The sequence below is a fragment of the Carcharodon carcharias genome, chromosome 2 (genome assembly GCF_017639515.1).
Source record: "Carcharodon carcharias isolate sCarCar2 chromosome 2, sCarCar2.pri, whole genome shotgun sequence".
NCBI classification, from domain to species: domain Eukaryota; kingdom Metazoa; phylum Chordata; class Chondrichthyes; order Lamniformes; family Lamnidae; genus Carcharodon; species Carcharodon carcharias.
Genome location: NC_054468.1, coordinates 32,757,894 through 32,780,715, shown reverse-complemented (window position 1 = coordinate 32,780,715; position 22,822 = coordinate 32,757,894). Strand labels below are relative to the sequence as shown.

Here is a 22,822-nt window from a genome sequence, read left to right as displayed (position 1 = left end):
TAAGGTGTGTGTGTGTGTGTGTGTGTGTGTGTGTGTGTGTGTGTGTGTGTGTGTGTGTGTGTGTGTGTGTGTGTGTGTGTGTGTGTGTGTGTGTGTGTGTGTGTGTGTGTGTGTGTGTGTGTGTGTGTGTGTGTGTGTGTGTGTGTGTGTGTGTGTGTGTGTGTGTGTGTGTGTGTGTGTGTGTGTGTGTGTGTGTGTGTGTGTGTGTGTGTTTTTGGCGGGGGTGGGGGGGGAAGAGAGAGAGAGAAGTGGAGGGGGTTGGTGTGGTTGTAGGGACAAACAAGCAGTAATAGAAGCAGATCATCAAAAGATGTCACAAACAACAGAACAAAAGAACACATAGGTGTTAAAGTTGGTGATATTATCTAAACGAATGTGCTAATTAAGAATGGATGGTAGGGCACTCAAGGTATAGCTCTAGTGGGGGTGGGGGAGCATAAAAGATTTAAAAATATTTAAAAATAATGGAAATAGGTGGGAAAAGAAAAATCTATATAATTTATTGGAAAAAAACAAAAGGAAGGGGGAAACAGAAAGGGGGTGGGGATGGAGGAGGGAGCTCAAGACCTAAAGTTGTTGAATTCAATATTCAGCCCAGAAGGCTGTAAAGTGCCTAGTCGGAAGATGAGGTGTTGTTCCTCCAGTTTGCGTTGGGCTTCACTGGAACAATGCAGCAAGCCAAGGACAGACATGTGGGCAAGAGAGCAGGGTGGAGTGTTAAAATGGCAAACGACAGGGAGGTTTGGGTCATTCTTGCGGACAGACCGCAGGTGTTCTGCAAAGCGGTCGCCCAGTTTACGTTTGGTCTCTCCAATGTAGAGGAGACCACATTGGGAGCAACAAATGCAGTAGACTAAGTTGGGGGAAATGCAAGTGAAATGCTGCTTCACTTGAAAGGAGTGTTTGGGCCCTTGGACGGTGAGGAGAGAGGAAGTGAAGGGGCAGGTGTTGCATCTTTTGCGTGGGCATGGGGTGGTGCCATAGGAGGGGGTTGAGGAGTAGGGGGTGATGGAGGAGTGGACCAGGGTGTCCCGGAGGGAGCGATCCCTACGGAATGCCGATAGTGGGGGTGAAGGGAAGATGTGTTTGGTGGTGGCATCATGCTGAAGTTGGCGGAAATGGCGGAGGATGATTCTTTGAATGCGGAGGCTGGTGGGGTGATAAGTGAGGACAAGGGGGACCCTATCATGTTTCTGGGAGGGAGGAGAAGGCGTGAGGGCGGATGTGCGGGAGATGGGCTGGACACGGTTGAGGGCCCTGTCAACGACCGTGGGTGGAAAACCTCGGTTAAGGAAAAAGGAGGACATGTCAGAGGAACTGTTTTTGAAGGTAGCATCATCGGAACAGATGCGACGGAGGCGATGAAACTGAGAGAATGGGATGGAGTCCTTACGGGAAGCGGGGTGTGAGGAGCTTCCTATTACCTGTTGAACTTGTATGTTAGCTTCTTGGGATTCATGCACAAGGACTCCTAAATCCCTCTGTGCTGCAGTTTTCTGCAGTCTTTCTCCATTTAAATAATATTCAGCTCCTCTATTCTCCCTGCTAAAGTGCCTAACCTCACGTTTTCCCACATTATATTCCATTTGCCACTTTTTTCCCCCACTCACTTAACCTGTCTATATCCTGCTGCAGTCTCCTTGTGTCATGTTCACCACTTGCCTTCCCATCTATTTTTGTATCATCCGCAAATTTGGCAATGGTACATTCACTTCCCTCATCTAAGGCATTAATATATATTGTAAATAATTGTGGCCCCATCACAGTTTAATCAAATTATTGCTCCAAACCCTCTCCATGAAACTAATAGCATCATTATACAGGTTCTCCTGTGTCCTTTATCCCACATTGATGTGGGGGATGTCTTTGCCACAGCTAACTGTGGTTGAATTTAAAGCACATTGTTCTTACTGTGCTTTATGAAATGAAAAAATCATTTCAAAAGAGAAACAGAATATGGAAATGTTCTTTTTTAAGGTATGATGGAACTCTGCTTGTCATATAAGTGTACTCCAAACTAGTGAGCTATAGTTGCTAGCAGTAATCCTGGAATCAGTACAACAATCAGCAAAATGTTGTTATCTCTGCTGGAAGCTGCATGTCAGTGAGTGGAAAATATTTTGTTACAAAACCTTTAAATATTTCAGTCACTATGATAGCACATTGAGGTGGTTTGCCACTATGAAAAAGGAAAGGACAGGATATGCAATTGTTTAATACCTTTCACAACCTCAGGAGTCCCAAAAGTGTTTTACAGTCAATTAAGTGCTTTTGAACTGTGGTCACTGTTGTAATGTAGGGATATACAACAGAAATTTGATCACACAACAGCAATCTTTTTTGTAAGGGATAATTGTTGGACAGGACAACAGAAGGGCTTGGCTACTCTTTACCAAATCATGCCAAGGGATCTGTTATGCCGTTCTAGTTTAACAGCTCACAGGCACCTCTAACTATGTGGCATCCCCTCAGCACTGCAGTAGAGTACCAACCTAGATTATGTGCTCATCCTTGGGCTAGGACTTAAGCCCACAACCTTCTGATTGAGCTCAGGGCCAAGAGTACTACCAATGAAGCAAGGATGACATCTTTCACCCGTCTCCAGTATTCTTCCTCCATCTGGATCTCTCCCTCTCTGGCCTTTTACCTGCTCTTGATCTTTTCATTGAGAACTGTCGCCGTGACATTGGTCATCTCAATTTCTGTACTCCTCTCACCCGCTCAAACCTATCTCCTTCTGAACTCACCACGCTCCATTCTCTCAGGTCCAACCCTGACTTTGTTATCAAATCTGTTGACAAGGGTGGTGCTGTTGTTGTCTGGCACACTGACCTCTACCTCACAGAGGCTGAGTGCCAACTCGCCCTGGACCATGACCCCCACCACTCAACATCAAACCATTGTTTCCAGGACTGTCACTGACCTCATCTCCTCTGGAGATCTTCCCTCCACAGCTTCCAACCTCATAGCCTCCCAACCTCAAACAGCCCACTTCTACCTCCTCCCCAAAATCCACAAACATGATTGTCCCGGTAGACCAATTGTGTCAGCCTGTTCCTGCGCCATGGAAGTCATTTCTTCTTATCTTGACTCCATTCTCTCTCCCCTTGTCCAGTCTCTTCCCAACTACATCCACGATTGCTCTGATCCCTACATCATATCAACAATTTCCAATTCCCTGGCCCCAACCGCATTCTTTTCACCATGGATGTCCAATCCCTCTACACCTCCATCACCCACCAGGATAGTCTGAGAGCTCTCCGCTTCTTCCTTGAACAGAGGCCCGAACAATTCCCATCCACCACCACTCTCCTTTGTCTGGCTGAACTTGTTCTCTCACTGAACAATTTCTCCTTAAATTCATCTGATTTCCTCCAAATAAAAGGTGTGGCTATGGGTACTCACTTGGGCCCCAATTATGCCCGTCTCTTAATGGGGTACGTGGAACATTTTTTGTTTCAGTCCTAGTCAGGCCCCCTCCCACAACTCCTTCTCTGGTACATCGATAACTGTTTCGGTGCCACTTCATGCTCTCGTCTGGACCTGGAAAAATTTATTAATTTTGCTTCCAATTTCCACCCCTCCATCACTTTCACATGGTCCATCACTGACACTTCCCTTCCCTTCCTTGACTTCTCTGTCTCAATTTCTGGTGATAGACTGTCCACCAATATTCATTACAAGCCCACCAACTCCCACAGCTACCTTGACTACAACTCCTCACACCCTGCTTCCGGTAAGGACTCCATCCCGTTCTCTCAGTTCCTTCATCTCCAATGCATCTGTTCCGATGTTGCCACTTTCCAAAACAGTGCTTCTGATATGTCTTCCTTCTTCCTTAACCGAGGTTTTCCAACCACAGTGGCTGACAGGGCCCTCAACCGTGTCCGACCCATCTCCCATGCCTCTGTCCTCACACCTTCCTCTCCCTCCAAGAGCCATGATAGGGTCCCCCTTGTCCTCACTTTATACCCCAGCAGCCTCCACATTCAAAGGATCATCCTCCGCCATTTCCGTCAACTCCAGCATGATGCCACCATGAAACACAGCTTCCCTTCACCCCCCTGTCAGCATTCCATAGGGACTGTTCCCTCCGGGACACCCTGGTCCACACCTACATCATCCCCTACACTCAGCCCCCTCCCACAGCACCTTCCCATGCAATTGCAGAAGGTGCAACATCTGCCCCTTTACTTCCCCCCTCCTCATCTTCCAAGGGCCCAAACACTCCTTTCAAGTGAAGCAGCATTTCAGTTGCACTTCCCTCAATTTGGTCTACTGCATTTGCCGCTCCTAATGTGGTTTCCTCTACATTGGAGAGAACAAATGCAGACTGGGTGACTGCTTTGCAGAAAACCTTTGGTCTGTCCGCAATCATGACCCAGACCTTCCTGTTGCTTGCTTTTTCAACACACCATCTTGATCTCATGCCCACATGTCCACCCTTGGCCTGCTGCAATATTCCAGTGAAGCTCAATGCAAACTGGAGGAACAGCACTTCGTCTTCTGATTAGGCACTTTACAGCCTTCCGGACTTAAGATTGAGTTCAACAACTTCAGATCATGAAATCTCTGCTCCATCCTCACCACTTTTTTCAATATTTATATATATATTTTTTTTCCTACCTATTTCTAATATTTTTTAAAAAATTATTTCCATTTATTGTTTTAACCCCACCTTTTAGCCTATTTCGATCTTTTTTCCCCACATTGTCCCCTCCCCCCACCCCACCCCCACTAGAGCCATCTGTCAATTGCTCATCCTGCTTTCTACTCTTAATGTCACCATTAGCACCTCCTTTAGCCAGTATCACTACCATCAGTACCCCTTCAACCTTTTGTTTATGGCAGCTTTTGCAATCTCTCCTTTGCCTCCACCTATCACTGGCCTTCTATCCAGCTTTACCTGTCCCATCCCCTTTAACAGTATATATTTCACCAGATTTCTGCTTCTCTTTAGTTCTGAAGAAAAGTCATACGGACTCGAAACGTTAACTGTCTTTCTCTCCACAGATGCTGTCAGACCTGCTGAGTTTTTCCAGCAATTTTTGTTTTTGTTTCAGATTTCCAGCATCTGCTTTTATATAAAGATGACATCTAATTGTGCTCTGCAATCTGATAGTAGAATGGAAGCTTACATCTAGATCCGCACACAGAAAGTCCTCAGCCCCAACAAACAAGGTAAAAGGAGGTGTGGTGCAGTAGTAAGTCATGCTAGGTCACTCTTGAGATGTCCCCCAAGAAGTCATGGAAGTAACATAATCATCAGTTCAGGAGGCTGCTAGAAGGTGCTTCAAAAGGAATTTTAAAAATATGCTACACTACAATATGCAGAAACCTTCAGGGTTAATGCTCTTTAATTCTGGAGAAATGGCCCAATGCTTAAGAGTTCATCCTTGGCATAGAATAGTTTTTCACTGAATTAATTTGATTGCTTTTTCATGGGATGTTCCTCAAGGTTATTCTTCCTCTCAATGAAGGTAACTTCAATTTCTGATCATAGTTGTCATGAACTAATCTGCGCTGTCACACAGGAAAGCTCATCACTGACAGCACTACTAAAGGTCAAAGACAAAGCTGTTAGGGAAATTTTCATATGTGGGTATTAACAGTTACAAACAAGGTCTTTCTTGCTGTATGGCTATTCCAGGTAGTTACTAGATAACCCGATAATTACAGTGTGATCTGTTTAATTCCCAGAGGCATCTTATTAGCATCAGCCAGGCAAAAGGAATATAAAATGTTATTGTTGATTAAATCCAGTAAACTTGTTAACCCCAAATGGCTCTGTTGCAAGTTCTTGGTCAACTGTAGATACCTTATCGGCGTCGGCTGCATATGCATTTTACTCTTAAGGGAGTTGACTCCCACCACCCTACATTGTACTTGCACAATAAAATGACCCATGAATGTTCCCTTAGCACCCCCTTGTGACTTGGGCTGAATATGCATGTTTTTTTTTCACCTGTGATCCATCAGTTTCTCTCAAAACACAGTAAGTAAACACTTGGTGAGATGGATCTTGACACGAATCATTAGGCTGGTTTATTGCAGAGCGCATGGCTATTTGGAGCAACAGCTATGATGAAGTTTCCTTAGTTCATCGGCACAACTTGTTCATAAGATTATAAAAATAGTAAAAAAAACTACATTTCCCCACATCAATGAGTAATCTTATTTGACTTCAATAATATATCTAACTCTCATCCCTTTCCTGCCACCCCAAAACCCATTGTAATCATCTCACAATCTTTTTCGGGACCTCACTGTTCTGAAGATTTATGTCTTAAGCTCAGACTACCAGTGCAGCATCCTGTTTCCAAAGCCTTTCTGCTTGTCTGTACCCATCGTTCTCTCTATTCATAGCTATGAGAATTAATCAACTTTACAATACAATGATTGTGAAGTGTGCATCAACTACAGAGATAACCTAATGAATTGTTGATTAAATACAGTCAATGAAGAAACATCAGAGTTTGCTCATTCTATCTAAATTGTTTATCATTCAAGCCTGCTTTTTTTTTTAAATTGAGTGAATGCGGTGTTTTAGAACAAAGGATTTAAAGTAACTATTTTTCCCAAATAATTTCTGTGGAAAAACAGCAGAAGGATCCTGAAATGTGTTAGACACATTATGCTGACTATTCTAAAAACATTAAAACAACAAAAATAATTGACTATTCTAACCCTAACTCTAAAAACCGCTTTGAGTTAATTTGATGAAAACTGGATTTGATTAACCTGATCTCTGTCTCTGAATACACCTATCGCTTGACTAAATTGGCAATAGACATGCTTAAGTTGTCAAAATAACACTTTCAGTGTCTCATTGTCAATTTCATGGTGGTTGGCGGTCAGGTAACCAAACAACTCTTGGCAACTAGAGCTACTGAATAAAATCATAGAATCATTTATGGCGCTGAAGGAGGCTGTTTGGCCCATCAAGCCCATGCCAGCTAACAACAGAGCAATCCATTTACTCCTGCTCCGTCCTTTTGAGAAAAATCAAAGCATTAAAAAAGTGTGTTTTTAAAAAGAAATTTCTTAAAACACTTGTGCTTTTTAGCTACTTAAACTTTGGAGGATGAGAAAAATAGGGCCCTTGACTTATAGTCAAGAATCATCCAATTGGAAGAAGAGTTTGCTTGTTTTCCAATTGGCCATGGGAAGCCTGTGAATCATGAGGTTGGGTGTGTTGGGCAGCCAAAGGCGGGAAAGGGGAAAGGAATGGCGTGGTTGGAGGTCATGATATGTTGGTCTTACATGCGGAGGAATTTTAAAGGAGTACCATTGACATCATTACTTAATATATAGTGTTTCTTTTTCTGTTCGACAGTGGATCTTGGGCAGGGGAATTTTGTGGTTCACCTTCAAGGAGACTGCCCAGCAAAATCTAGAGATCTGTGTCATGGAATTCCCCTTTCCTGATAGCAGTTTAAACCTGGCACCAAGGCAAGTGGACCTCCAGGCATCCAGCAGCAATGATGACAACAAGCAGGACAAGCAGCCAATCACACTGAAGTATTCTCATAAACCATAAAAAGCAAATCAGGGAGTCAGAAGTATTGAATCCCTTCACTTTTAAGTTTTCAGATAGCAAAATAAATGATTGGATTAAATAGAACCTAAAATGGGAAATTTTATCATTGTGGAGAAATTTGACATTCCACAAATATAAAATTAGCCTTTCAGGGCAAGTTTGTTTCACAGTATTTATAAACTTAGCACAGCATTAAAAACACGTCTGCACTTCATTTAAGATGGTGTAATGTTTTCAAGGATTTTTACAGCACGATTAACAGTGTAAAATGGAAGTTCTGTCAATTCAGTCATTGCTTACAGATTGCACTCTGGGGGACCTCAAGCACACCCTCTGGGGAAGCATAGAATCACTGACAGCAACCTTCTGCATTATTCTACGTGTGTACAGATTCCCAAAGCTGCCATTAGTTTCGGTGGAGTGATAACTGTGAATGCGAACAGTTTTACTATTATTACCACTACTAATTCTAGTCTATAAGCTGATAGCAATAAAGACCCAATTCTTCATTGTGAATATCATCATGTGTCAATAAGAGAAAGAGAGGGAGAGACTGGCAATTGGCATTTAACAGAAGAAACAGGAAATATAACAAGATGGAGAAAAGATCATGATTAGCTGGCAAAACCCCTACACTAAATAAAGGAAAGTGATTTGTTTGAATCATACGTGTGAAAACAAAAATTACATTGCAACTAATTCCATACTCAATAGATGAAGAAACATAATTTGCCCAAAAAACCTGAATGAAACCAATTAAGCATATTTAAATAACTGCAGTTTTATAGCACAATGCAGTCACTCAATAAGATGGTGGCTTTGCAAAGCTTTTTTGTTGCACAAGAGTATTTGTGCATTTTGCCAACAATTCAGTATGTAACTTGCATTGATCTGTTTTTATAGCAAATCTGATTTTTTAGTAAAAGTGTCAACATAGTCAATTAGGCTTGATGTATTGAAACACCCAGAACAGTAAGTCCCCACTTAACATTGACTCACATAATGTTATTTTCAATTTACCATCATTAATAAGGTAGTGCCAATACATCCATTTAATGTTGCCATTTCACTTTAACATTGTTTGCCACAATGACAATCTTCTGTGGCCTGCCTGCTTACATGACCTTTCCCACAGTGCTTCCACTCCCACCCTTGCTGCCTCCCTTGCCTCATGGTGTTGCTTCCCACCCCTGCCCTCCAATGTGACTCCCAGCCTTGCCTCCTTGCAGCGCCCCCACAATCCCCAGGCTTGGAATGCTGTACATGTATGGTAGAGTATTTGAAATTATATATTGTTTTTACCAGCTAAGCAATGTCCGAAGGAACCTACCTCCTGCTTTAACATTGATTCCTATGGGATCCTATGATTCGTTTAAAGTCATTTCACTTAAAGCCGCAATTTTCAGGAACACAATCACAGACAGAATTTTTCAGCCCTGACGCGGTGGGGGTGGGGCCGGAAAATGCAGCAGGCCATTCAAAAGTCTGTTACCTTTGGCAGGACTGGAAAATTTAAGCTTTAAGTGAGGCTTTAAGTGAGGACTTACTATGTTATAAAAATTTCATTCCAACTTCACAATGATAAGTGGCGTGGCATTTGTCATATTTACCTCAACTTACAGCAACAAAACAGACAATATGCATTAAAACCTTTGAATTACTACAAAATTTAAATTTTTCACAAATTTCAGTTCTGGAATCCACTTTTCAGATCATTGATAGGTTCAAAGCTCATTAGACCTAGTAATTTGTTGTGAACTAAGCTACTGCAACGTAATGACAGCTTGCATTCCTGTAGGAGTATTTGTTTGCTTGTGGGGGGATCCCCATGCAAAGGTTCGGAATTGAGTTTCCAACATTTTGCTAGACAAGCTGATATTTGAACCTAATTACAAATGCTGAAAAATTCACCTTCTTATGTTTGCAAGGTTGTTAAACTTTTCCTGAACAATGTACCTGTTTGTGGGGTGGTGGTGGTGCACTCAGCCTCTTTCCCTATAGTCTAGGGCATTCTCTCCTTGCCTCAGTTTCCAGGATACCTTCTCTCCTGGAACTAATTTTTCCCAAGATAGCTAGCAAAGCTTCAATAATTCTGGGAGCCCTTCCTGCTGCTGATCTTCCCTCCCTGTGCTCCTTACTCATTGCTGTTCTGCTTTGCTGATCCCTATCAAAGAACATACGCTGCCTTTAATCAGCTGGAATCTTTAAAATGTTGCAGCACTACTGAATGTCCTTCCTTCCCTACAGCAGTAAATCAATAAGCAATGGTTTTACCTTTGGAAACCTGCCCTGCATAACTGATAAGGATTTGTCTGAGAAACTTGAATGGGCAGCAAGAATACCTGCCCCACTGTAAACCGGCCAGTGGTAGAAGAATTCAACTTTGTACAAATCTTTCTCTGCTCCCATGAGAATGAGAGTCTACAGGTAAAATACAAATCCAAAAGAGGAGACTTTGATGGTTGGCCACTACGATGTATAAGTATTAAATCTCAAAGTGTAAATCTTTGAGGAGAAGACAGCTGTGAATGTTCCTACTTGCCTCCCGCTATTAAAACTGCATAGAAAATGGGGGATCATTTTCACTTTTTGCTACAGTGATGGAACACTAATCCCGGTTAATTAGTTTCCCGATTATACAACCCACTTTCCCATTGACTTCAACATGAAGAAGAATCAGGCAATGAGTATTGGGCAGCAAACCAAGCTTTCCATAATCACCAAAAGTGAAAATCAGCCCAGTTGTATGATAACTGCACAGTCCCAACTCATGGCTGATTGTAATTTATTGCAGCAGTCACTGGTCCTATCTCTTGGTTGTAATTAGAGTGTGAAAAATAATCATGATTCCCCTTACAGCAACCGCAAGTTTAGCTGCAATTAGTAAATAAAATGTCAGTGCAGCTTTTTTACACCAAAGGCGTAATTTTCTTAGATGATGCTTGTGTTGAGGAGCCTTGCCCATCACAAATAAGCACTGCTTACGACTTTCACACCATTTGAAATTGTGCATCTGAATCCTGAATTCAGATCTGTGGGAAATCCTCTCAACAAAAGAAAATCAGTAAAATTGGAAAATTGCCCCTCTGACACACTCATCCATGCAGTGGGCTCAGGAGATTCTGCTCATGAAATGAATTTAGACATCTCATGACTTTTTGCATGGTGAATTCCTCCACTTTGCCAAAGCTACATGAAGGAAAAATCTAGCTGGCAAAGCAAATGGCAACTTACTTCATAGAGTATTGAACACCTCCTGGCAGGTATTACATGTGCTTCATTAGCAAGGTGCTGGGAAAATACCACTTAACCACTTTCCTAGTTAATGATCGGTTTGTAGGAGGGAAATCAAGTATGAGGGAACATTTTTAAAATAATTATTTGGTAGCAAATCAATTAATTCGTTTCCTCTTTTTGTTTTCTCCCAATAAGCATTATGAGGAATCCAATACCAGTAGCAGCAGAGAAGGCCGCAGCTGATGAGATTCCATGCAGCTTGAGCACCAGCGATGATAGCATGGGGAGCTGGTCACAGCTCATTAATGAAGAGGACCACGCAGAAGACAGCAGTAGCTATCTTCATCTCAGTGAAAGGTCGTTAAAAAAAATCACTGTTGATTTAGTGAAGTGCATGATAGTATGTGATTGCTATTTAAATTTACGACCTGGCCGCAGTAGGGTTTTAATAGAATGTTATGAGTCTAATCAGCCTTCCAGCTGATTAAAATTAAATTATCTTGTGTACCTTAAGCTGTTAATCACAAAATGAAATGTTGTGAAAAGTAGTAAAAAGGGTGATGTAACACAGGAACAAATCACAGAAGTTTGATGTCTCAGGGTTGAATAATATCACTATGAAGATTGGTACTAATACAATGATTGATAGCAATTAGAAATAAATATTCTACAGATTCTCTGAAGAAGAGCTATACGGATTCAAAACATTAATTCTGTTTCTCTCTCCACAGATGCTGCCTGGCCTGCTGAGTTTTTCCAGCATTTTCTGTTTTTATTTAAGTATTCTACATGCTTATGTCCCACCATAGTCTGAACTGCTGTCTATATATTTAAAATATTAGATGATCCACAGGCACTTGGTCTCTTTCATTTTTTTTAATGTAATCGTTCTTGTGAAGGTTTAAAACCAACAGACTAATTTCTGCAATAAAAACAAAAAAACTGCGGATGCTGGAAATCCAAAACAAAAAAAAAACAGAATTACCTGGAAAAACTCAGCAGGTCTCGCAGCGTCGGCGGAGAAGAAAAGAGTTGACGTTTCGAGTCCTCATGACCCTTCGATAGAACTATCAGTTCTGTCGAAGGGTCATGAGGACTCAAGACGTCAACGCTTTTCTTCTCCGCCGACGCTGCCAGACCTGCTGAGGTTTTCCAGGTAATTCTGTTTTTGTTTTTGTTTTGTGACTAATTTCTGCAATGGGACTCGTGTAGAATCTGCAAATCTCTTGTAAACTTGTATCTCCAAAACAGCAATATATAAACCCGCCAGGATAATATACTTCAGAGCTCTAACTTTATATGCAAGAGGACAAGTTTGTAGTAATTGTTACAACCTGTTAAAACTGCATACACAAATCAAATGCATATCTTGTAGTAAAATGTGCTTAAGGTAGAAAACACCTTGAGTTCTCACTGCCTGTAATGGTCATGTGGACCTGATGTTTAAACTGGGCTTGTCAAAACCCATTTACCAGTGTTTATAATGTTCAGTTCCAATTAATCAGTTTTTTATAGGAATCCCCTATGTTTCTCTCATTCTGACTGGTTTCCACCTGGTAGCTTTTTCAAGATGTTAGTGCTGCAACACATGTTTTTGTTTTCTCCAATTACTCCTAACCCAAAACTAGCATTCTGAGCAATGTGTTGCTTAGCCTTTTAAACGGCCCACCATTGCTGAGTAATACCTCATTCAGGATTACACTTTTGGGCTGACATCAATGAATGGAATAAAATAAGGGTACTAACATGAATTTTACAGCACTGTCATTCTGAGCAGTATATAATGGGTAGAGCAGCTGCATAGTGCATGGGGAGAAGGGTGGAGCAGCACATGGGTAAGAATACATCAGAGATAATGAGACTGCCTAGTGTTAGGGAGAATATAGTAAGCAGCTGTTCAATCAGCTATTTCTTGAATAGCTCGATTGTACAATACTGATCAGTCACTTTTAGCGATTATTTGGGATACTGCTGGATCAAATTACTTTACATCACTATACTAAATTTCAGTCCATTTTATTTGTGATGAGCCCTCTATGTTATTTCTTCACCTTGAGCTCAAGGAATGTACTCCTGTTAGTGTATAGTTGTTTGTGTTAGTCTAGCACTTATTTCAGCAGAGATGGCATTGCACCAGACAGCACTTGTGAACCAGAGTTGAGAGACTATGATAGTCACTAACTAATAACTCAATCTGCTATACTCCATTGGTTTCATAAGATTAAACTAAACAGGACAGTTAGAAACAACAATCTACAAATGGAACAATAGCGTTATTTGTGAGGTGTCACCTAATTTTGTGGCATGTGAGTGTTTGGTGCACACTCTGACCAGATAAGCAGTCAATTTGTCCAAATGAGGCCACACTAAGGGGCCATTTTGTACTGGCGTTGATATTTTGCTAAAGTCAGAGCAGCTGCCTTCACCATGTGCCAAGACCACCAGCTAAATCAAGTTGGCCTACAGGCAGCAAACAGGAGGGCTATTGGCCCTGTGTCCCAATGACAGGACCCTGCGGATGAAAGGCTGCAGCCCTGTCCGTAAGTAGGCCTGCGAAGGGCAACCCATTGGCCCTACCGCCTTCAGACCTCTTTAATTTAGAACTTCAAAGTAGGCCACCAAGGGCGTCTCCATGTTGAGATGCACTCACACTCGCATGTTTACCTCGGAGGCACCGACCTCTTCTGGCAGTGCTGCTGGCCTCACACTGCTGCAGGCCCTCTGATTGGTCTGCAGTATGTGGAGCCCACCTGCTGTCCAATTAGGATGCTGTGACCTGGAAGGCATTCTGATGACATGGGTGGCCCACTCACCAGAAAATTCAGCCCAAAGTGCCAACTGTGATTGAGATAGTACTTTTGCCTTTAAGTCAGTCGCTCGTAGGTCAAGAGACTTGAACACCTATCTTGACTGACATTTTAGTATAGTACTGAAGCATTGCGCACTGATGAATGTCTTTTGGATGAATGTCTTTTGGATGAGATGTTAAACTGAGGTCCCATCTGCCCTCAGTCAGACATCCTTCGGCACTCTTCGATGAAGATCCCCCTGTGAACTGGTCAATGTTTATCCATCAACGAACATTACCTGGTCATTGACTTTGGCATCTGTCCGTCTCGGGAGATGACAGAATGCACCCATGGTATATGTCACTTCAGTATTGAACATTGTTGTGGCTGTGGACGCTGATTCATGGGTGGCAGTCTCTTCTGCTGCTGGCACCGGTGAATAGTGCAGGCCCAACTTCGACTGATGCTTTTATCTTCTGGTGGGTTCTCTTTTCCACTATCTGGTTACTTTTCTTTCCTCTGCTTTCTCTGCACCTTTCCTGTCTGCTTGTTTCCAGGCACTCTGGTCAGCAGCAAGGACTTCCCATGCATCGACTCCAATCCCAGTCAACTTGAAGTCTTGTTTGCAGATATTGATGTATTGCAGATGTCAGTGACCTGTTGACCTTATACCGATAGCAAATTCACCATAGAGTGTGTCTTTGGGGATGCAGCCATCACCCATTCGGCTCACATGACCGAGCCAATGGAGTCTCTCGAGGGCAGATTTGCTGGGAGATCCCTGCACACTGGTGTACTTCCATATTCCACACCATGTCTTACAGAAGATGCCCATCTGAGGCAGTGGAGGTGGAAATTGTTCAGCTGCTTTTCCTGGCTTGCATAAGTTTTCCAATGCATCACAACTGTATAGGAGGGTGTTGAGAACACAAGCGTTGTACAGAAGGAGCTTTGTATTTTCAGTTAGTTTACTGTTGGTGCACACTCGACTTCTCAACATTAACATGACAGTTGCAGCCTTGACAATCCTGGTGCTGATTTCAGCATCAAGGGACAGGTTGCTGGTAGTTCTTGATCTAAAGTATGTGAAGCTGTGAACGACCTCCAGAGTGAGGTTTTCAAGTTTTTGGAAGGTGGAGTTTCTACGTCCTGTTCCATAATCTTAATCTTCCTGACACTGATTGCCAGTCCAAACTCCTTGCAGGCCGGGAGAACTGATACAAACTGTTGAAGTGAACTTCATTATGGGATGTCAGTGCGGCTTCATCAGCAAACAGAACTAAGACATTATGCACTTTGGTCTTGGCGTGCAATCTTGCCAAGTTGAACGGTTGGCTCTGGCATGCAGGTAGGCACCTCATTTGAGTCGCTGAAAACATACTATAGCAGCATAGAGAAAAACATGCCAAAGAGACCTGATTTTTATCACACTGCTACTTTTGGAACCTTGCTGTGTAAAGATGCGACTGCTGTATTTCTTACAGCAATGCTGAATATGTTTCAAAAGCGCTTAATTGGCTATGACACCCTAAGGTCATGAAAGGCGCTATATAACTGCATGTTCTCTCCACCCTAAAATGCTAATCAGAGTTCTATGTACATCATCGAAGATAGGCATATTAAAAGAGGCCTTCTCCTTGAAATATGCAGGCACTTTTGTCACCTTGTAGTAGGGCTGTGACAAGGTGGTATTAATGGGGCGCTATGTCTGATAAGCCACTTTTTGAGGCTGTTATCACCCAATTAATGCCAATTTCAGCAAGTTAAAATCAACCTTGTCATATGTAGACCAGTGTTATCTTTAGACTTTGTGCTGTGAGTATCATTAATCATTAAAAGTGGATTTGGAGCTATAGGCTATTGGTGGAAACTGCTGATGGCTTATCAAATCATATTACACTGAATACACAGAATGTAAAATAGTTCATTTGTAAATCTTTGTCTCATGGCATATTTAATCATTGAGTTAGCAAATCAATTTGAACAGAAATGAAAAACACTGACTGCAGTTTCTGCACTAATGTAATTAAATTCTGAGTTTGCAATATTAAATTTGGCTGTGTTTAGGGAGTTCAGCCTTACAAAGTAGATGAATACAGAATGTTTTAAAAGCTTAGGTCAGCAAATTATTTTCTGTTCATGGGAGTTGCTTTGGTTCATTATAATTCTATGTAGTTGCATAATTAAGTGCTTTACCTTATTGGTATGCTATACAACAGAAGTAAACTAAGATTGATCCATTATAACTCTATAAAATAGGAATGACTGGGAATTGAGTTAATCCATTGGGATGCTCTGCACAAAGAGTAATTGTGTATTGTTCAAATGGAATGCCATATAATGAAAGTAGATGGAAAGGTGGTTAATTCAATATGGTTCAGCAACAACCTGTATTTATATTGCACCTTTAATTTGGCAAAATATCCCAAGGCATTTAATACAATGATATGAATAGAAAGTGATTTGAACCATTGGGATGATATAAAAATGAATGAGAAAAAGTTTTTCCCATTTGCGTGGGATAATTCTTCCCACTAATTATCCATTTTTTTGAAAGGTACTTTTAATTGTAGAGAATTATCCCTGTCTAATTTTGAATTCTCTGTTTTCATTAGCAATGGGAACAGCAGCGCTTCAAGTAGTCTTGGCTTAGTGGACCTGGATGCCTATCAGGAAAACCTTTCAGCGCGTGCTTTACCCAGGTTTGATACCATAAATCATCTTCAGAAACAAAAGGGATGAAAATTGTTCTTTGACCCTTCAGGTCTTGTGAGTTTGAGCTCATTATCCAAGCTGACATCCTAGTACAGTGCCGAGGGAGTGATGAGTCATTAAAATTTGATTGTTTAGATGGTGACTAAAAACCCCATGCCATTAGTCAGAAATGAATTTTTCCCTGACAGCATTATTTTCTCATTCAAATACCACTAAAAACAGATTGTTCATTTCGTTGCTGTTTTTGAGATGCTGATGGTACAGCATCTACGTTGCCTACGTAGCAACATTGACCGCACTTCATGAAAATTGATTGCACAAAATGCTTTGAGATATATGTGGTGATAAAGTGGTGCATAAATGGAAAATGCATGACAATTGGATGGAAACTTATGGAAAATTGAAAGCACTGGCCTCCATATTTGTGATGCACAAGCAATGCTGAGCAACTTCATAAAATATTGCTCAATATTAAAAAGTAAAAGGGATGATGTATTACAGATGGAATATGCAAGTGAAACAATGGTAAGCTTTATCAGAAAGAAAACAATGAATGATCAGTGCATACCATCGTATGCATTGGAAGCAAATGAAAATATGATTTTTTTAATAGATGTATTCAATATACATTTTTGTAAACAGTGAGAGTAGGGTGGATTTTCAACTTGCTGCCCTGGTGTAAAACTGTTACTGAACTAGTAATCAAGAAAACATGAGTTTTTCTGAAAAAAAGAGATATATCGAAGCTTTTCATCTTGTACTTATCAGGATACTTCACAAGACTACCAATACAAGGGGAAAATAACAATTTATACTGTATGTGAAGAGAATGCTGATTGGTTGGGAAGTAGATTCTGACTGGTAGAGGTATTGCCATGGAGAATGTGCCAGTGATGGTGACTGACAGGTAACTGCCAAGTATGTTTGAAATTTAAAGCAGGCAGCTTGACCCTGATTGGTCAAGGCTTTATCCTGAGGAATGAATCAGCGAATGTCTGTCACTTATTTTGTTTAGCTGAAACAGGCACAATGTGTGTACATGTTCTTTCTGTCTGCAAAGAACAGGGCCCTGTGTATTAATATATGAAGCTTCCAGTAGATGCAAATGCGCCACACTGCAAGCCCAACTAACAATCTTAAATCTTAGCACACTGAGGATTATCTAGCAAATGTTGTCCACTCGCAGAATCATATGAGTTCCAATTGCATTGACAGTTTGAGAATTTTAATTCAGTTTTTTTTTAATTTATTATGAGTAAATATGTCCAGGAAGTTGTTGGATTGTCATAAAAACTGGTTCACTAACAGTTCATTTAGAAAGGAACACCCGCAATCCATTCCTTATCTGGCCTAGATATAATCCAGTTGCACATCAACATTGTTGACTCAGCTTGCTCGGCGACAGAGCAGTTATCCAGTTCTATTATGTTACCGATCAAGAAGGCGGCCCACTAGCACTCTGAAGCGAATTAAGAGTGGCGAATAAATGAATTATCCAGTTCTATTATGTTACTGATCAAGAAGAAGGCCCACTAGCACTCTCAAGTGAATTAAGAGTGGCCAATAAATGCTAACCCTGCTGCCAACAGCCACATTCTGAGAGTGAATTAAAATGGGCCAAATGGCTCCATTCAGTGCTGTAATGACTGTGCAGTCCATATTTTTGTTAAGTTGGGATGACTAGGGAGCCCTTTAAAAAAGGTGGTTGGGATCCAATTCCAGAAGTCATCTCTCCATTCCCCTTTCCGTTAATTTTCGTCTTGGAATAAGGGTTCACGTGGACTGCCCACACACGGCACTCCCACCCTTGCTGGCTTGATTGTGGGGTTGAGCAATTTAAATTACTCCAAAATTTTAGGACCCTTCTCGGAGAAGGCGTGAACCACAGAGAACCCCAGTCCCAAGTGGAGAATGAAGAAAAAAGTCACTTGCTCCTGGAATTATTTCATTGACCAGTTTTAAAATGCAAATGAAATATTTATTCTTTCAGTTTCAGTAGTTAGATACTGTACTGTAAGTTAGATGTGATTTTTACTGCAGTGATTTGATATCTCTAGCGTACTAATCTGAAGTGAATTAAATGCTCAGAATCCTACTGAAAAAGAAAACCTTCAGCCGCTGTCAGTTAGAGAGAAAAAGCCCCCATCTGATCCTGGACTGCTTTGATTGTCAGGCCATCTGGTGTTGCTTCTAAAAAACTTAGTCATCTGTTTTTGAAATTTCAATAGGCTGCACTATCTGTGAACTGGAATGGTTTGTTATGACAGCTGTGGCCATTATGGCTGAGTTTCAAAAGATCTAGATCAAATTATCTCAGCGGGGGCTGTATGGGCATTTTGATAGTTTTAAGAGGTTATTTAAGAGGTTATTACAACAGATTAACTAGTGAGAGAATGTAATTGTTTTGGAACTATTTTGTTTTTAAGGGGAGTTCTTTTCAGTACGGTAGCCTGAATTTTTGGTCCTGGGTCAGAAGCGCAAAGTCAGGACAATTCCCAGCTCTACAAACCCGACCCAGGTAATAGTGCCCCCGATGGTAGAATTTTCATCATTATTGGGAGGGGGTGTGATGGGGGTGGGCGGGTGATAACTGGAATTGGGCCCATCACCCTTAGAAGGAGTTGTAAGGCAACGACAGGAGCTGCCAGGTGTAGAGGCAAGCTGGGGGAAAGGCTGACCTTGGAGCTGTGGCATTTTGTTAAAACTACGAAAGAAAGGAGTAAAATAAAAAAAAGCCCTCCAGCCCTCACCTCACCCTCACACACACTCCTGATGATCCATCCATGTCAAACCCTGCCACCTCATGCCCTCTACCCACCTCCATGGCCCCTCATACCTTCCATGCTGACCCATGCCCCAGCTCATCCTCGTGGCCCTTTTTAGCCCCTATGCCAACCCATGCCCTTTGCCCTTATACCCTTCATGCCAACTCACCCAGAATCCACCATGGGCAGACCTTGGACCCATACTGAGATTTCTTAAAAAGTGTTAATTGATTAATTCACTATTTAAGAAAAACTCTTTCATTGATAAAAATTCAATTCACTACATTTAACTTCCTGTAATCCTTTACAAAAACAAGCATTTGTAACCACTTGGAGCTGTCAATCAAACTGTGAACTGACAGGCACCCCACTGTGGTTATGATCAGTTGTAAAATCAGTCATGCAGCACTAATTCTATAATGGTAGCCCTCAGACTTATGTCAACCGTCAGTGAAATAGCAAGCACTGATTTTTTTTTAACATTGCACTTGTTTTCAAAGACTTAAAGAGCACTTAAAGACTTAAATTCCTTCACAGCTTATAGCTTTCTTGACAACTCTCTTGGCAGTTCCAGTGAGCTTAACAGTTTGAATAAGTTTAGCACTTTTTACCCACATTCATGCTTCCTTTAACAATCCCAAAAGGGCACCTTACCTCTCCAGAGAGCACCTTAGCTCTGAGAAAGGGTACCCTACCTCTCCAAAGAACTCTGTGGTGAATTTAGATCTTCTCCTACCGGTTCTAAAGTGCACATTATGTTTTGGACATCCCCACCAGCAAAAATCAGATCTGATTGAGGCATCTGCACTTTAACATGTGCAGTTGCCTCTCAGAACCACGGATATGCTATTTAGAACTCATTCCCATTTCCCCGCCACCCCATAAAAATCGTGGCGAGCCCCTCAGTCTGCGCGAAAATTCAGGCCGGTTTGTTTGACTGAGATTAGATTGTTAAAAGTTTATTTATTTTTAATTACCATTTCAAAGGCATTCTGAAGTTTGTCCATCATAGATACTGGGTGAGTGGCTATGCATGATACATGGGGACCATTGTGTTTAGTGTGTTGGTCTCATGGCCTGCTATACTGGGAAGGTTTCCCTTTTATCATAAGTAACTCTGGTCTGACTTAGGTAGGTTACTTCAAACTACTTTATAACACTACATACAAGATAGACTACAGAATAGGTAGACCTCTTTTGAGTGCCTACTCCACAGAGTCCATCTGCTGTACAGAGTCTTTAGCACATGACTGCTGATGTCACTGTTACATCATGATACACATCACTAACTCATTACCACAACTATTAACCCATTATACTACACCTCCCCAAGTATAATGTCAACTCCTTTAATAACGATGTTGAACTATTTCTTAACCTATTTACATTACCATTCTGTAACTTGCTTTACTGTTACAGATTCTACCCAAATCCTACTCTTGCTCTTCCATCCCCATCCCCCAACCACAAGTCACTATTACAAAGGATTCAATCTCCCACAGTGTCCTTGGCTCTCAGGAAGATGTAGTGGATACATGCAGGGGCTTCTCTGTTCTGTGGAGGACATCATCATTGGCGAAGTGGGACAGCAGCTTTCCAGGATGGCTGGTAATTGTGGTGAGATCTTCAGGACAGCTGAAACGTAAGGACCGTGGAACCTTTTCAAAGAAAGACTGATCCAAGTGAGAAGACTGAAGGAGATCAATGCTTGCACTATCTTGAACTGGAAGAGGATAGATTGGCATTCGCTCAAGAATCTTCTGCTCTCTCATAACTCAATGGAGAAAGGTCTGAGAAGATGAAACATCTTCAATTCCAAAGAAGAATTGCACAGCTATGTCATTCACTGCTGCATTGAGAATGAGAAAAACATTCAGCTGCTGAGATTAGAACAAATCTGGAGGACGAGAAGAAGAACGACAAAATTCCTGTAGACATTGCAGGAAACGAAGAAGATATGACTTCCCAACAGCACTTCAGAAATGACATTCGGTAGTGATAACATTGCCACACTTTCTTCAGTGTGAGGTTGCTCCACTTGGGCAATGGGAATACTGTGTCAGGATAAGAAGATAAGACAGCACCATTTTCAGAAATAGAATGAATCTACAGAATGATATCTAGATGAAATTCTTGTACAGGACACAGCTGTAGAAGCCCTGAAGATTTGGCTTCTGCTCCTGCGCTGAAGGACAGCTTTATTGGGAAAAGGATTTTCTGGTGTATTTGAAGTGTGGGGGGTCAACTTACTTTCACCTAAGTTAATAGGCTCTACTAATACTCTGGCTGTATGATCCTATGTGGAATTGACCATTTTGCTCTCCCTGGACAACTCTTCATGGTCGACCAGTGATATACAAGGCATTGCATTGGTGGGTTCAGTAGGACAGAGATCTGAATGCTGCTCTTCTGCAGCAAACGCAGCTGACTCCTCAAAAAGACAGAGGCTTCATATGCTGCGACAGTAGATTTGAATAGCATACCAACCTCTAGGACCTCATCTTCCAATGGATCACTCAGTGCTACAATGGCGTCTTTCTCTTAAACTTCTTCAGGAAAGAGCCAACCTAGGTCTGAAAGGTCTTCTTGCTGATGGCCACCATCTGCTGCAGTGCTTTTGTGTCCACATCCTCCGGCTTAGCTTCAAAAAGAGCTGAGAGATCTACAATTTCAATCTCTGCCTGGGGTCTATTGGATGGTGTCTCTGTGATAAAGAATGAATCACCACTTATTGAATAAACCTCACTAGAAGCTGTAGTTATACGTGATGTTGGAAATTCCTCCATGAAAAGGCATCTGGTTGTTCTGTTGTAGGTCTTCATCTGCTCTTTCCAGGATGCCCAGTTGTATACAGACATCTCCACTTATTAAAGATCATCATTGAATGTAGACAGCATAGAGAGTCTCAACAATCTGCCAACCCTTGTGGTGAAGGATGGTGATTATCCAACCTTTTTTACTGGAAGATTTGTGCCACCTAGATCTTGCAGTTTAATGTCTCATGGATAGAGGGCTACTGTTTGGAGCCAGTCCAGATGATCAGCTAGCATTGTAACACCAGTTCCAGTGTCAATTTTAAAGTCAGTGTTAAAACCTTTAATTTCCACTGTAACTAATAGTCTTGACCATGATCATTTGCTTCTCCTAGGATCTCTGTAATTTTGTGTCTTTCGTTATTTCCAATTTGTTGAATATTTTGCATTTCATAAATGATCCCCTCTCTTCTTTCTCTACTGAAATTGTTAAACTTCGAAAACTGCTTGAAGCGTCCTGTCTTTTTGCATTAGAAAAACTTTGTGTGCCATGCTAGACAATCTTGGCACCTGTGCTGCTGCTTTACGCCGCAGCATAGGCACTTTAAGATGGCTGCTGTAGGGTTTCCCACCCTTTTGCCCAGTTTGGTAGGCTTTTGGTGGGACTGCTGCCCTTGGACCTAACCAGCTAACCGAGTCATCTAGAGGCTCGCTGTCACAACAGATTTAGCCTGATTTAGCACTCTTGAGTTCGGCCTACCTAGTGTGCTGAACTGCTTGATCGAGCTTGAGGTTGTCTCTTGTCTACATAAAAAAAATTGACGGTTTTTCATCATGGACTCCAGTTACAAAGCAGTCGCAAATAAGTTCACCTTTCAAAGCACCATTCCCGTAAGAACCGGCTGAGGGGGTATAGGTCAGTAAGAAATAATTCAACAGCTTCCCCTGGTCTTTGAGATCTCTGATTAAATTGATTGCAAGGTTTTGTTTCAGGCTAAAATGTGTGTTGAACATTTAAGTCTG

The 22,822-nt window shown here is 41.6% G+C and overlaps 1 protein-coding gene across 1 annotated transcript in view; it reads left to right on the top strand.

Moving 5' to 3' along the window:
* The window catches only part of LOC121287201 (SPHK1 interactor, AKAP domain containing), a 145,239-nt gene that overhangs the window by 104,234 nt on the left and 18,183 nt on the right, over window positions 1-22,822 (top strand). Inside the window, exons 8-9 of the mRNA XM_041204859.1 lie at window positions 10,973-11,134; window positions 16,182-16,268. Of these exons, the coding sequence (XP_041060793.1) occupies window positions 10,973-11,134; window positions 16,182-16,268 (249 nt within the window). The remainder of the gene's footprint in view (window positions 1-10,972; window positions 11,135-16,181; window positions 16,269-22,822) is intronic.